This window comes from Dreissena polymorpha, chromosome 16 (genome assembly GCF_020536995.1).
Source record: "Dreissena polymorpha isolate Duluth1 chromosome 16, UMN_Dpol_1.0, whole genome shotgun sequence".
Classification (NCBI taxonomy): domain Eukaryota; kingdom Metazoa; phylum Mollusca; class Bivalvia; order Myida; family Dreissenidae; genus Dreissena; species Dreissena polymorpha.
The window spans coordinates 50,564,685-50,580,522 of record NC_068370.1 but is presented as its reverse complement, the minus strand read 5'-3'; the positions used below and the strand labels follow the sequence as shown (position 1 = coordinate 50,580,522).

Below are 15,838 nucleotides of genomic sequence, written 5' to 3'. Positions count from 1 at the left end.
TAACTTGGTCTTTTTGTAAATAAGTTGAGAGATGCAACAAGGCTTAAAGACTCACTTTAACACACTTTTCAACAAGTTGGTCTTTTGTTTATTAATATAACTCATCAATGAAACAATAATTCTTCAACTGGGTCTTTGTTTAATGTTTATAGCCATAAATAAAACAAGTCAATTGTAAAGGGGCTTTTTTTACAGCTTGTTTGCCATTGTCCCTATTGTACATTTGTGTGCTCCCCATAATTTTTAGGGAATATTGGATGAAAATGGCTCTTTCAGAACATCACAGGTTCACAGATGGACAACAAGTATCACTGACAAAAACTATAACAATGGTCAAGCTTAGTTTTATACATGAAAATGAAAGAGTTTGTGTTTCACTTTGATTTTTTTCTTTATGTTTGTTTTTATTATAAACAATATCTTATGATTGTTTTATGTCTTAATTTTTTATTTTTTTTTAAACAATCTCATATGATTGTTTATATTTGTTTAAAACAGTATTTACTTGTTAAATCTGCATATTTAAATAATTATGGTATTGGAAACATTATTTTGGAAATAATCTATTTATTTTTGTACATAAGTTATGCAAGATTTTGATATTTGCATATGATACCATCATATCCATTTTCTTAATTTGCATTAAAATAATAAAATGCCAAACATGACCTGTGTTACATAAACTGTCAACAAAATAACAAGACAATACCTAAAAACACCCTTATTTCACACCACTAACAATAAACAGATAACAATCTGTCAGGCATTCAGAGCTAAACAGGGTACTGATTATCTAGGGGTAGATAAGGCTACTGATGGGGTTTGCCTAGAGATAAGGCTGTGTGGAATAAGATATAAGGCTTTTGATTGGCTATTGCACTGAGGAAGTTATCTTTTTGAAAACAACAACTTTTGAAAAATAAGCTGGTGTCAGCAATTGAATATTGAGCTAAATTTAATTCAGCAACATTAATATAAAGAAGTTAAAGACTTATAAAGGTAGTGTAAAATGTCTTGAAATTCTGTCAGCATGAAGTATTGTGTGATGAAAACAATGTGTTATTTACTGCAATGTGGAAATCAATAATAAGTTGGTTGGAAAGGAGGTTGAACTGCCTGTTGTTTTTTTTGGAATACTGAAGAACAGTTTTAACAGGTTTGTATTGTCATTTCTTTACCCCTTTTTTTATTTAGTTTATTGAATTAATTATGATCATTATCATATTTATGTATTGTCACTGGGAAATGTAAATGGATAAGTTATTGTATTGCAATTTAAAGGATAAACAACACATTTTGAAGCAAAAATAGATAAACTTACACATGAAAAAGTGTAAATGTTGTGTACAGTGAATAATTATGGTTGTGTTTCATGGTTATTGTCATCTAAAATTTTATTTATATCTATTTCTGGTTATTACTGAACGGATTTCTTTCCCTCATACTTAATTAGAACTTATATATTTTAATTTTGAAGGTTAAACTCTTGCCACAAGGCAAAATTGACATCGATGGGAAGATCCTTTGGAAAGAATGTGCATCATCGCCTGCCTGATGTATGGACTTTTAAACCTGGTTTTTACCCTGCACAAGCTGGCAAACTTGAGGGGAACAAGAGTGGGAAAACCTCGCCCTGTCCTTGACCAAGAAAGCTCGATTTGTTGAGAGGTAAACTATACAGGTTATTGCATTTACAATGCCACCAGACCACACAGCCAAATGAGACCACGCATCTTGGTACATTTTCAAACTGCATTTTCTACCAAACGCAATTTCTTTAAATAAATGATGAAAAGTGCTAAGTCACATGTGATCACGGGATTAAAATTTCAAAAATAAACAAACAAAAACAACAAGCAAATAACTTAAATTTATTTTTATTAAAGCAACAAGATTACCATAACAGCAATATTTCATAGTTAAGTGGAACGAAAACATAACCAATCAACATGTTTGAAGAATGCCTTGCCCTTTTGAAAGTGATATGGTATTAATCCTTTGCAGATCAACTGGCATAAGAGATGCTCAAGAGGAGAAGGACACAAGCAGCATCAATGGTACAACTACGTGTCGCTCCAGCGCCCACTTTCCAGGTATCTACCAGCTGCTTTCCAGGTCCCTCCACCCGCCAAGATCAGGTCTAATTCTCTGCACTGGCTGCTTTCCAGGTCCCCTAGCAGTCAAGGTCTTTCCAGTAGCTGCTGTGCAGGTCCCAACACCGTATGCCGTCAAGGTCCCTCCATAAGCTGAAATCCAGGTTCCTCATTCCACTGCGGTGCAGGTACCTCCAACAGCTGAGATCCAGGTCTCTGCAGCAGCTGCGGTCTAAATACTCCACCCGCAGTGGTCCATTGCGGTCAACCTTTTGCTTTAAAATCTTCCATAAATGTCTATTATTTTATAATGTATTGTAAAAATAATCTGTTTGTATAAATTTGCGGTGTACTATTTTTGTCATATAAACATAATTTTCGTACACATTGTGTTTTTTTCCCTTTTAACCACATGGGGCTTATAATGAACTGTTGTAATTGCTTCAAAAAAAACATTTTTTCTAGAACATATCAGTCCAAAATTTTTTTTTTTCACACTGCAAAATCCCACAAAAGGCTCACAAAAAACCTACTTTCTTAAAAAAACTCACTAAAACACTGTTAAAACCCACAAAAATCAACTTACCCAAACCCACAAATTTCTTTTGTTTTTTTTCACAGATAAAATACTGTTAATAACTAGGTTTAAAGCGAGTTAAAAGCATGTTTTCACTGTGAAAAAAACTAACAAAGGCGTGCTTTCAGCTCACTTTTCGCTCACTTAAAAACCGTGTTTAGCCTGCTTATAGCTCACATAAAAAACACACTTTTTACCCACTTAAAACCAACTCCACAGACAGAAGTTGGTCTAAGCATGTTTAAAAAACCTCAAAAAACCAACTTGTAGAAAATCATACTCACTTTAAACCCACTTAAGATGGTTAAAAAACCCACTATGTTGGTTTAAAGCGAGTTAAACCAAGATTTAACTCAGAAAAAACCAAGTCAGTAAGCTAAAAAACCCAGTCGGTAAGCTAAAAGCGTGTCTGAAAAACCCGCTTTTAGCACAGTGCAAATACCGCAGAGTTAAACACAGATGCCTGAAAAAAACTCACTTTAAACCCACTTAAGACGGTTAAAAAACCACTATGTTGGCTTTAAGCGAGTTAAACCAAGATTCAACTCAGATAAAACCAAGTCGGTAAGCAAAAAGTGTGTTTAAAAGACTCGCTTTTAGCTCGGTGCCAATACCGCAGGGTTAAACCCAGTTTAAAACTGGGTTATAACCGGATTTTGCTCACTTTTTTGACAAGGGAGGTGGTGGGGCAGTTTTCTTTATACATATAAAGTGAAAACATGTGAACAGTCTAGAAGACACATTATCTTCATGAAATTTGGACATATCTTGGAAGAGTTAAAAAATGGTTCAGGTCTGTTAAAAAAAAACATGGCTGCCAGGTGGCCATTTGTTGTTCATTCTTCATGAAACTTGGTTAGAACATTATTGTGTTTCATTGATATCTTGGGATGCAAAGAACAGGTCATTTCTTTTTATCTCAGGTGAGCGACTTTGGGCCTTTCAGGCCCTCTTGTTTCAATTTTTTCAATTTACCCAAACGTGAAAAGGCCCCTTTAAGGCCAAAATTTCGCCCAAACATGTGTTGCAATAATATCTCACAAGAGGTTGAACTTGTGTCATGCGGGGTTAAACACTCAGTAATTAGGTAATATAAAATAGCTTGTGAACACTATGTTCATCACATTTATAGCCCAATCTTCATTAAATTTGGTTGGACATTTTTGGGGAATGATATCAAATGAGTTGATCCATAGCAGAATCCTGTTATTGTGTATTGCTTTAAAAGCTCTTGTTAAACATTAACATGGTTATTTATTTTGTAGAAAATGTTTTTGTTTTCAGGTCTTAAAAAATAATCATATTTTGGCTGAATAGAAAGCATTGAGGTGTATAATTATTATTTTATTTAGACTACAATACAATATGATACATGCACTAACAGAATGTATCATGGATGTAGGATAGAACCGCTTTTAGCACGTATAAAGGAAGACAGAACAGCCATTCTCTGTCCAGAGATTGACAACATTGATAAGAACACACTTGATTACGGTGGTACCGGATCTTTCTCCGTTGGAGGATTCTGGTGGAGTCTACACTTTGCTTGGCGGCCCATGCCAAAACACGAGTCTGATCGACGAAAGTCATCGGTTGATCCTATTAGGTAGATGAACCAGGCATGGAAAAGGGAGGAAAAGAAAATTACCCCATTAACATTATTATGTAGCATTTATATGTTTGCTTTGCGCACTCTGGCTGAATAATTTTTTAGCCTATGTTTGATTACCATTTTTAGCTCGACTATTATATATGAAATATATATAGTGGAGCTATCCTACTCACCCCCACGTCGGCGTCTGCGTTAGCGTCTGCGTGCAAATGTTAAAGTTTTCGTACTACCCCAAATATTTTCTTTCTCCCTTCACATATTGCTTTCATATTTTGCATACTTGTTTACCAACATGACCCCAACCTATAAACAAGAGCAGACAACTCTATCAAGCATTTTGTCATAATTATGGCCCCTTTTCCACTTAGAATATGCAGCAAATGTTAAAGTTTTCGTACTACCCCATTTATTTTCATTGTCCATTGACATATTGCTTTTATATTTTGCATACTTGTTTACCAACATCAACCCAACCTATAAACAAGAGCAGACAACTCTATCAAGCATTTTGTCATAATTATTGCCCCTTTTATACTTAGAATATGCATATTATTGATAAATCTATGTTAAAGTTTGCGTACTACCCCAAATATTTCCTATATCCTTTGACATATTGCTTTTATATGTTGCATACTTGTTTACCAACATGACCCCAACCTATAAACAAGAGCAGACCACTGTATCAAGCATTTTGACATAATTATGTCCCCTTTTACACTTAGATAATTGAACATTTTGCTTAAATTGCCATAACTTCTTTATTTATTATCACATTTGATTCATACTATGACAAAACAACACTTACCTGACATACCACAATGCACTCCACCCAAACAATACCCCACGCCCCTACCAGAATCCCTTCCCCCCCCCCCCCCCAGCCTCACCCCCCCCCAATTTTTTATTTTTTTTAAACATCGTCTAATAAATAACCACACCCACATTATACCCCCCTCTTACCCCCCCACCCCCCTACCCCCCACCCCCCCCCAATTTTTTTTTAAACATCATCTAATAAACTACCACACCCCACATTATACTCCCCCTCTCACTCCCCCCCCAACCCCCCCTACCCCCCACCCCCCCATTTTTATTTTATTTTTAAACATCATCTAATAAATTATCACACCCCACATTATACCTCCCCTCTCACCCCCCCTACCCCCCCCTACCCCCCCCCCCCCAAAATATATTATTTTTTATTTTTTTTATTTTTGAGACATCGTCTAATAAATTATTGAATATGAACAATTTCCCCATGATGGCTTACGTTATACTGTCAAGCACTGGAATAGTCGAACGCGCTGTCCTCTGACAGCTCTTGTTAGCTCACCTGAGCACAATCTCTTTTTTACTGTTTCTAAGGTGAGGGCCTAGGGTCACAGTGGATCTCCTGTTCACATTGTTTAAAACTCTGCTGAGAGATTCCATTTCCAATTTATTCTTTTTACAAGCAAATTTGTAAAAATTAATATCGCCCGCCAAAAATAAATGTTGTGACAAAAGGACAGACACACTGACGGATGGATAACGCCAATCCTATATCCCTAAGCATTTGGCGGGGTATAAAAATAGCAATTTGGTTAAGTAAAGCCAGGGTGAGCGCTTTTGAGAAGTTATTGATGTCTCCACCTTCCATTCTCTATTCATCACTTCACCATATGGTATACTTCATAGTATACTGGCAACAGTTTGACCAGCTGTCATTGTGCATATGTTTTATTATAAATATACTCTTCCTCATCATATTGAGTGACTGAATCACTGGTTTACTAGCCGATATTAGGAACATTTAGAGTCACAAAACAAGGTGATATACAACAAATGAAAAAAATGCAATCAATTATTTTATTTATAAACTGTTATATTTAAAAGAATTGATGAGGTTAAAAAAGTGATGGTTTTTGCTGATTGTTTATCTTCTTATACTAGTCCTTTTGAGTTTCAGACTTTTGGTATGCAGATGTCAGGTCGATGTTGGGGTTTTAATCAATGGAAAGGCAATCTGAATCTCACGAAGCATTGTAATATAATCCTTGGTCAATAGTGCTTTTGTTATAAACATAACAGTTTACCAGTGACAGTTTCTCATTGTGATGTTTTCAATCTTTTAGCTTGGGAAAGATCCAGAGTGAAATATCAGGGTGTTGCTATTTATATACTTAACCTACTAAAATTTTGTAATTTTTTGTGAAGAGAAAATATTTAAGAATAAAATAGACATTTATGCTTATAAAAGGCCATGAAAAACAAATACTGGATTTAATTAAACAAAATATAAAATAATGTCTGCATAAAAATGTTTCTTTCTTCTTGTATGCAACACCCTGTATCTTGTCTGATTTTCTTGGATCTTTGCCTAGTTTACAAATCCTGTTGTAGTTATTACCTTTAAGTTAAAGTCACAGCAATGAAAGATAAAATAATTTGTATGCATTTGTATGCACCTTTTTACTTGAAAAAATACTTGAAAACAAAAACATTGCGTCTAAATCCATGGTTAGATAGTAATGATGTGAGCTTTGGGTCATAGTGATTTAGTAATTTTGTTATGAACAATTTAATGTTCAGCCTCACAAGAATCAATATCTTTAGAAATTTATTAAATAGGAGTTGATCCATCCCATTATTGGTTTTCCCACGACGCGCGATTAAGTGTTAAGTCAAACAATTACATAATTGTTTAGAAAAAATATATTTATGATGAAAAAGGCTGAACACTTAAGCAAGTTTTTAAGGGACAAATATTTTGACAATATCCAATGGAATGTCTCTTACACAGCAAGATACCATATATTTTATACATTCTAGCTACCAATAGCTAGCAATTAGTTTGTTCCGAGTTTTTAGCAGGCGTAACTTCTTGACCATGACAACCAAATAGAAAAAAAGAGAAAAGTAACCTATCAATAAAATGAGTTGACTACAACCTATCCTCTTGAAAATTGTAGGATAGAACCGATATTAGTGCGAATACACGAGGACAGGCGTAACGTTGTGTGTCCGATAGTGGATGCGATATCGGACAAGACCCTTGAGTTTTCTGGAAATGGTGGTTACCAGCCTGGCGGTTTCACTTGGAGTCTTCATTTCACATGGGAGAGTATCCCAGAACGAGATATTCGCGATAGGCAATACACGGACCCCCTTAGGTATTTGGGGAATGTTTCACGCGTCTGTATTATCTAATAGGCATTTGGGGAATGTTTTATGCACGTGTATTTTGTGTATACTAAATTCAAGATCGATGTGAAGGGTCTATTTCTCTAATTATTTTAATTTTTCATGGTAAAGCTCTGGTATTTGGTTAGTTAAATTTTTTAAGACTGGTTAACATATATGTGTGAATCTCTGGTCCTTGGACCTAGATCTTTCCCTGTATAGTGGTACTCTAAATTTGTGAATGCCAGAAGAACTAAAGGAGAATGAATTCCCCTATTTCCACATATCTCTTACAGTTTCTTGCATCTTTAGTCCCATGCCCAATCACACATATGTATACTATATATTGTGAAAGGTGTGAAACAAAACTTCTGAAGAAAATGACAGTAGGTCAGGATTTCTGTCTTTCAATGTCACACAAAGATACTTGTGTAGTATCCAAACCTATGAATTTCAAATATAATTATTTTTCACATTCAATATAGTTTGATAACGTTGTAATACACTCACAAGGGCAAACACTTTAATATCACATACATGTAGGTGAAGATACTTAACACCTTTTTTGTATGACTGACTGACTGAAACAAATCTACTGCCTTTTTCTTCCAAAGCTTTGTTTCATACATTCCTCTATAGAATTCTATATGGATGCTGGGATACTGGGCTTTTGATGCAAATACCTGTGGTCTTTCTATGCCTTGCATGTTTCTGTCTCACTTGAGTTGGATTATGTTCTGTAACTTCTTTTTGTGGGAATTCTATGTTCTTGGATGTCTGGGAATTTCATATAGGATGGATGTGTGATCTTCAAGTAGACAAAACTGTTGTCTTACAGATTTACCAGAAATCTCTTAATATTGTTTGAATATTTTTGGCGATTGTCTTATAAAAAGAATTTTCCTTTGAGGAGCATAACTTAAAAAGTATTTAAGGAATGCATGATACTTCATAATATGATTGAGGGCTTATCACCAATCATTATTTGATCACATAATTGGCCATTATATGGACTTGTTCACAGGTTTTTGTATTTTTGAAAAATATAATTTAATGAACTGAAACAACTTTAATATTTGGAATAGTTTTAAATAATTCAATAACAAGAAAAGAGATAAAATAAATCAAAATTGCCTGCCCTGGGGATAAAACCTGGGACCATACGAAGCAAAAGCTAATTCGCTACAATTAAACCATGCTGGCTTTTAACTCTGCGATGTGGTTAAAACCTTATGTAGGTAATACATGTTTTTGCTTGATTATGGATAAAAAGCAATGCAAACACTTAATAATTTTCCAGAATTTAATTGATAATTATTAAAGGGAGATTATACGATTTTGTCAAATATTTATGAATTTATATAAAATGTGTAAGAAACTTATTATACATATAATTCAATATAAATTAAAATAAAAGTTAAGAAGAACATGTGTCGAAAACTGCAAGATAAGCCAGATATTTAATTCTGAAATTGAAAATGTCTGTACAGTTGAATTAGCCAGCATGTATATCATGCATGTACGATGTGAATCTTAATTTAGTTTTACGGATCATTTTAATTTCCTTCAACAATATCTATTCTTACACCACTAACTCTAATCATAATTAAAAGACAAATGCTTCGGTTATTGCAGGAAATTATGTTGGAAATATCTTAGTCGCAATCGGCTCAAGGCGCTTATTTGTCTTTGCTGCATTTTATGAAATTCGTCTTCAATGTTTAATTAGCTCGACTATTATATATGAAATATATATAGTGGAGCTATCCTACTCACCCCGGCGTTGGCGTTAGCGTTGGTGTTAGCGTGCAAATGTTAAAGTTTGCGTACTACCCTAAATATTTCCAATGTCCCTCGACATATTGCATACATGTTTACCATCATGACCCCAACCTATAAACAAGAGCAGACCACTGTATCAAGCATTTTGACAGAATTATTGCCCCTTTTATACTTACAATATGCATATTATTGATAAATCTATGTTAAAGTTTGCGTACTACCCCAAATAATTCCTATGTCCTTTGACATATTGCTTTCATATTTTGCATACTTTTTTACCAACATGACCCCACCCTATAAACAAGAGCAGACCACTGTATCAAGCATTTTGACAGAATTATTGCCCCTTTTATACTTAGATAATTGAACATTTTGCTTAAATTACCATAACTTCTTTATTTATGATCATATTTTATTAATACTTTGACAAAACAACACTTACCTGATTTCCACAATGGATCCCACCCAAACAATACCCCACGCCCCAACCCAGAATCCCTGCCCCCCCCTCCACCTCTCCCCCCCCCCAATATTTTTTTTTTCCTTTTTTTATTTTTGAAAGATCGTCTAATAAATGACCCCACCCCACATTATGCCCCCCTCTACCCCCCCCACTAACCCCCCCCTCTACCCCCCCCAACCCCCCCCCAAATTTTTTTTTTTAAGCTCGACTATTATATATGAAATATATATAGTGGAGCTATCCTACTCACCCCAGCGTCGGCGTTAGCGTTGGCGTTAGCGTTGGCGTTAGCGTTGGCGTTAGCGTGCAAATGTTAAAGTTTGCGTACTACCCCAAATATTTTCAATGTCCCTTGACATATTGCTTTCATATTATGCATACTTCTTAACCAACATGACCCCAACCTATAAACAAGAGCAGACAACTCTATCAAGCATTTTGTAATAATTATGGCCCCTTTTCCACTTAGAATATGCAGCAAATGTTAAAGTTTGCGTACTACCCCAAATATTTTCAATGTCCCTTGACATATTGCGTTCATATTTATGCCCCCCTTCGAAGAAGAAGGGGTATATTGTTTTGCACATGTCTGTCTGTCTGTCTGTCTGTCTGTCTGTCTGTCTGTCTGTCTGTCTGTCTGTCTGTCTGTCTTACTGTCTGTCTGTCTGTCTGTCTGTCTGTCTGTCTGTCTGTCTGTATGTCCGTCCGTCCACCAGATTAGTCCTAGGATCATGAAACTTTATAGGTAGATTGATCATGACTTAAAGATGACCCCTATTGTTTTTGAGGTCACTAGGTCAAAGGTCAAGGTCACGGTGACTCAAAAGACGAAAATGGTTTTTGGATGATAACTCAAGAACGCATACGCGGCCAACAGGGCGAACTCTGAACAATATAACTGAAGCAACTAGTCTGTAATCCTAAATCTATAATTATCAGTCCAAAGAAACATCATCATTTGTGTAAAATAAAGTGGATCAGTAAAAATATTATCAGAATATGAGATTTTTGTGTATATTTTGTATATTAAATATTAGGTTAATGTTTAATTTTGTTGATTAATATAAATATAAGCAGGACAGGGGAGGTAATACACTATTTTATCTTTCTTATATACAGGGGAAACAAATGCAATAAGTTTTAATTTCATGTTTAATAAGTAGAGGATATTTGTTCATGTCAGTGTGAGATCATTTGTTATTTTTTTCATTGTCCCTTGACATATTGCTTTTATATTTTGCATACTTGTTTACCAACATCACCCCAACCTATAAACAAGAGCAGACAACTCTATCAAGCATTTTGTCATAATTATTGCCCCTTTTATACTTAGAATATGCATATTATTGATAAATTTATGTTAAAGTTTGCGTACAGCCCCAAATATTTCCTATATCCTTTGACATATTGTTTTTATATGTTGCATACTTGTTAACCAACATGACCCCAACCTATAAACAAGAGCAGACCACTGTAACAAGCATTTTGACATAATTATGGCCCCTTTCACACTTAGATAATTGAACATTTTGCTTACATTGCCATAACTTCTTTATTTATGATCACATTTTATTATTACTTTGACAAAACAACACTTACCTGAATACCACAATGGATTCCACCCAAACAATACCCCACGCCCCAACCCAGAATCCCTGCCCCCCCCCCCTCCCCCCCACAATTTTTTTTTTTTCCTTTTTTTATTTTCGAAAGATCATCTAATAAATGACCACACCCCACATTACACCCCCCTCTCAACCCCCCCCCTACCCACCCCCCCAAAAAAAAAATCAATAAAAAAAATCCCTTTTTTTAATTTTGAAAGATAGTCTATATTAAAAATTATTGAATATGAACAATTTCCCCATGATGGCTTACGTTATACTGTCAAGCACTCAAATAGTCAAGCGGGCTGTCCTATGACAGCTCTTGTTTTTCTTGCCTATTTGGTGTTATTGTAACATGTTTTTAACAATATATTACAATTTAACTCATATCAAAATCATATAATCTCCTTTAAATAAGCAAACATTTGTTTTTGTTGTGAGCGTTAGCTCAAAAATAATGTTACAGAGCAAGTTTTGCAAGTCAGTATGCGCTTAGCTACGCTAGGAATGATAACCCCTGCCAGTTGCATTACCTGCAGTTAAATTATGCAGACAACGAATGCTAGGAGCGTCTGCTCTACTACGCTAGGAACGATAGCCACCGCATCTGCCTGTTTATAGTTCACCACTGGTACACTGAAGTGTGTGTATATGATCAATAGTGTTTAATAGCTTGAAAGACGACATTGGCCAGTCTAGTGTTTATCATTGAAATCTGTACATATTTGCCCCTTTTGGGGAAAACAGAGCTTAATAAATGTCAAATAAGATAAGACTGTGCACACTGATTAGCCTGTGCAATGCGCACAAGCTAATCAAGGACGAAACTTTCTGTTTTTATGGTGTTTTAATTTAAAGAGAGTCTTTGGTACGGGATGACAATTAATGCATTTGTATTAAGCCCTGTTTTCCCAAAATGAAGCTTAAATTATCTTTTTTATTAGTGATTTGAAAAAAACACAATATCTCTCCCTGTGCTTTTAGACACACTCTTTATAAAGTTGAATGAGTTGTGTTCATTTCAAACTTGCAATATAAAAAGCTATAACATAATTTTGAGAACTGAGTTGCGTCTAAGATTATACAACAGCGAACAACTTCAGTGCCTTCAGCGCTTTCAGCGCTTTGATTTATGTTTTTCTCAGTCAGGAGTTTATTTTGCTTATTTGAATAAACTGCTTTAACAATCTTGTTTGAATGTCTGACATTTTTGTTTGAAAATTGGCATTTTGCCAAACTGTAAACAAGTGCCTTAAATCTGGAACTAAATGTTAAAATACGCATGCGCATATAATATTAATTAACAGTCACGAGCATACTGTATGCAAATGTTTGTACAGGGTTGTGCTGTGTTGTGTTGTGTTGTTTGCATGAAGTGGCTACATAAAGAGCATTGGTTATTTCAGTGCATGATGGTTTCAAGTTTAAATGTAGGTTGTTTGGTTCATGTGGTTATGTGAAATTGCATGCCATTGTAGTCATTGACACAAACTAGAACAGTTTTAATTGCCTGATCATGGTTTAGGTAAGGGGAGTTGAGTATTGAGCTTAGGGGTATCCCACTGTTTCTTTGGTTCTTTTTTCTAATGGCTACGTTTGGCATTATCTGTTTGTATTCAGGATGCTACACAGCTTGATATTTGACTGAAATGCAGTTGTTTGTGGAGTAAATCTTCTAAGACCTCAGTAATATTAGTATTAAAGGCATCCTACTGACCCTGTGCAGTGTGTTACTGGGTCTGTGAATAAATATTGGATGAGAGCGCATCTCTAGCTCATTATGAATTTACTACCCTGTATCACACGGTACTGGGTCAGTAAGTAGTCGTATAACATATTTATCTTACCTAGTACCCTTCATTCTTTTATCATCAATTAAGTAACAGGTGAAAAGTTATATAGAATGTATTTTATAACGTCATCTTTTTTTACATCCTAGACCTCATTTAATTTAACTTACCTAATTAAAAAGCATTCCAACCAATGGGGAATCATTCAGTCAACATGTGGCTGAGCCAATGAAAACGAGTATTCTTTTGCAAGATTATACAAAATAAAATCTTATGGCTTCAGAAAGAGTTATGCAATGTGATGATTATATACGAAACAATGAACCTGATTTATAATTTTCTTTGGGATGCACTAGATAACCTCTGGACCACTAATGCCGTTTGAATCCCCTTAAACAGGAAATACATGTTGTTGGAAAGACCAATAATGGGGAAAAAGGAGTCCAATATGCAGTATTCACAATCAGATTTATCTTTCATTGCTGATCTTCCACCCAACCTTGCTCCTAAACACCATAAATAACATTGAGCAGCCATTTCTATGTTATGTCTTCTATACCCTATGAAAACTGATATTGATATTAAGTTAGAATTTAATTATATTTCTGATCTTTGATTGTGATTTCCATCATAATAAACTGGTTTTGTTAAGTAGATTTTGATTTATTTAACATTATATAACATGTTCTGAATATTTTAATGCTTTGAATCTTACCGCAATTGTCTTAATTGATCCATTACATACGGTAGAAAAAAACACAAATAAAGATGAAAGAAAAATCAAAACAAAGCATAGGAAAGCTGGTCAATATTAGGCCACTCCAAATTGATGTGTCGGTCGTCGGATTTGCCGCACCTATTTTTTCAAAATAGAAAAACAAATAATTTTTTTTTACCGCTCGCACTCATTTTTGTGTCCTTCTGTAACCATAGCGCATGTGTTTTTTTTTATTTGTGAAAAAAAAGAAAAAAGCAATCTTGCAGAAACGATTTTGACGATATGAATGCCAAATATAGTGTTTCATAACCTCCAACTGTAGTCGCTCGAAAATTCGATCGAGATGTCCAGAATTACGGCTTCCTGCGTGACCGTTTAACAAATTGCGGTGAAAAGTTGCTGTAGCGAACCCTTATAAATATAAACATATCTGCTTCGTTCTGTGACTTATTTGAATGTGTTTGTTCACGTTCGAACATGCAACTATCAGCAGATACCGTTGAAGCATGCTCAATTTAACAACATGGGGAAACATGACGTAAGTGTTGTTTGCGTTTTCTTCATTAAATGGGCATATGGACGGTATTTCCCTATATGTAGGCAAATTTTTCCTATAACACAATTTGAAGTGAACAAAAAATAAACATACAATCAGTAAAGGCTTGTTCTAAAAGAGTCACAGGGACTATGTTTTAGAAGTATTAAAATACATGGTTGACGGAACACGCTTTACAGCTTAGAGCTAGGTCTGTGTATCTTAGAAACATCAAAACAGTTTTTTGTAATGTATATGATTTATTTCAGAAAAATATAAAACCGTACTAACCATCGATATGCCCCTTTTAAAATAAGATATCGACACTGGTTTATTAACTTATATGCATGGCCTTTGTCCGACTGTCTGTCATTATCATTTTGATGATTGTCCCTGTTCAAGTGCTATTGGAACATAGTATACCTTTTCACAGCTTGCAACATGGTATACCTTTTCACAGCTGTCACTATTGCAATCCTCGAACAAATATAAGCAGCAGTGAGGTAGACATGTGTCCCTCACTTCAATGATATGGTTATATTTCGTGGTCAAAGGTCATATGCAACTTGCTCCTATAAATATGAGGTCAAGATACATCGTTCCGACATGAAATCATATCGGAAGCTTTAACAGCTGCAAATTCATATAACAGCGCATAATCTTCATGGAAGAGTTATTCAATATAAAATAAATAAACATTATTTTACTAATTGCATTAGAAGATGTTTAATTAAAACTTACAAGTAACGCTATTCCTAAAATGAAAACACTAGCTTTAGACTTGTGTTCTGCATTTAAAGTTAAAGTGCTGAAACCTAATTTTAATGCATTTATATTAAAAAAATATGTAACTCATAAATATATTATTGCTGATTTGTAAAAAGATTCTTTTCTTTGTATAACAATTGATTTGAATGTAAACTATAGCTGTTTAAACCCATATCTCTTGTTAATGCAATATTTTTCTATCGAAATGTGATTTTTTTTTTATTCTTCGCTCTTCGCTCGCTCGAAAATTTTCCTGTTTTCAAAAAAAAGTTTTTTGTTTTTTCTTCGCTCGCCACTTCAACTTTTTTTCAAAAAAATATGTAGACCAACAAATCAATTTGGAGTGGCCTTAGTATTTTGTAATGCTGTTTGTTTTAGTTGCTACTTTGATCTCTTGCTTTCTTGCTACACAAGTACACAATACATATACCCACCACCCTGGGCGCTGCAATAATTCTTTTGATTCATTGTTTATTCACTTGTGAAAGGCACACTTTTATTGTTGATAATAACTACATATATATTGGTATTTTGAAAGCACATACATATAATGCATTATTATACCAATTTCTTTAATATAATTTACAGTCCATTACAGTTAAAATGGAGACTATAATGACTTTATAGTATGCAAATATGAAAGTAAAGTAATCTATGTATTATATATAATTTTTACTGGAACTGATTCAAGTTAAAGCACACAAATTATTTGTGTATATCTTTGAAACCAA

The 15,838-nt window shown here is 34.5% G+C and overlaps 1 protein-coding gene and 1 long non-coding RNA gene across 5 annotated transcripts in view; both read left to right on the top strand.

Moving 5' to 3' along the window:
• LOC127861991 (probable N-acetylgalactosaminyltransferase 9) overlaps positions 1-15,838 on the top strand; it is a 47,498-nt gene that overhangs the window by 16,566 nt on the left and 15,094 nt on the right. For 2 of the 4 annotated variants that reach the window (XM_052400828.1, XM_052400830.1), the window contains exon 4: positions 7,234-7,434. In XM_052400828.1, the coding sequence (XP_052256788.1) occupies positions 7,234-7,434 (201 nt within the window). Of the gene's footprint in view, positions 1-4,072; positions 4,277-7,233; positions 7,435-15,838 lie in introns of all 4 variants that reach the window. The other 2 variants (XM_052400829.1, XM_052400827.1) reach the window with 1 other exon arrangement.
• Positions 1,176-2,476, top strand: LOC127861992 (uncharacterized). Its single transcript, XR_008040388.1, has 2 exons — positions 1,176-1,668; positions 2,005-2,476. It is a non-coding gene; the product is annotated as an uncharacterized LOC127861992 (long non-coding RNA).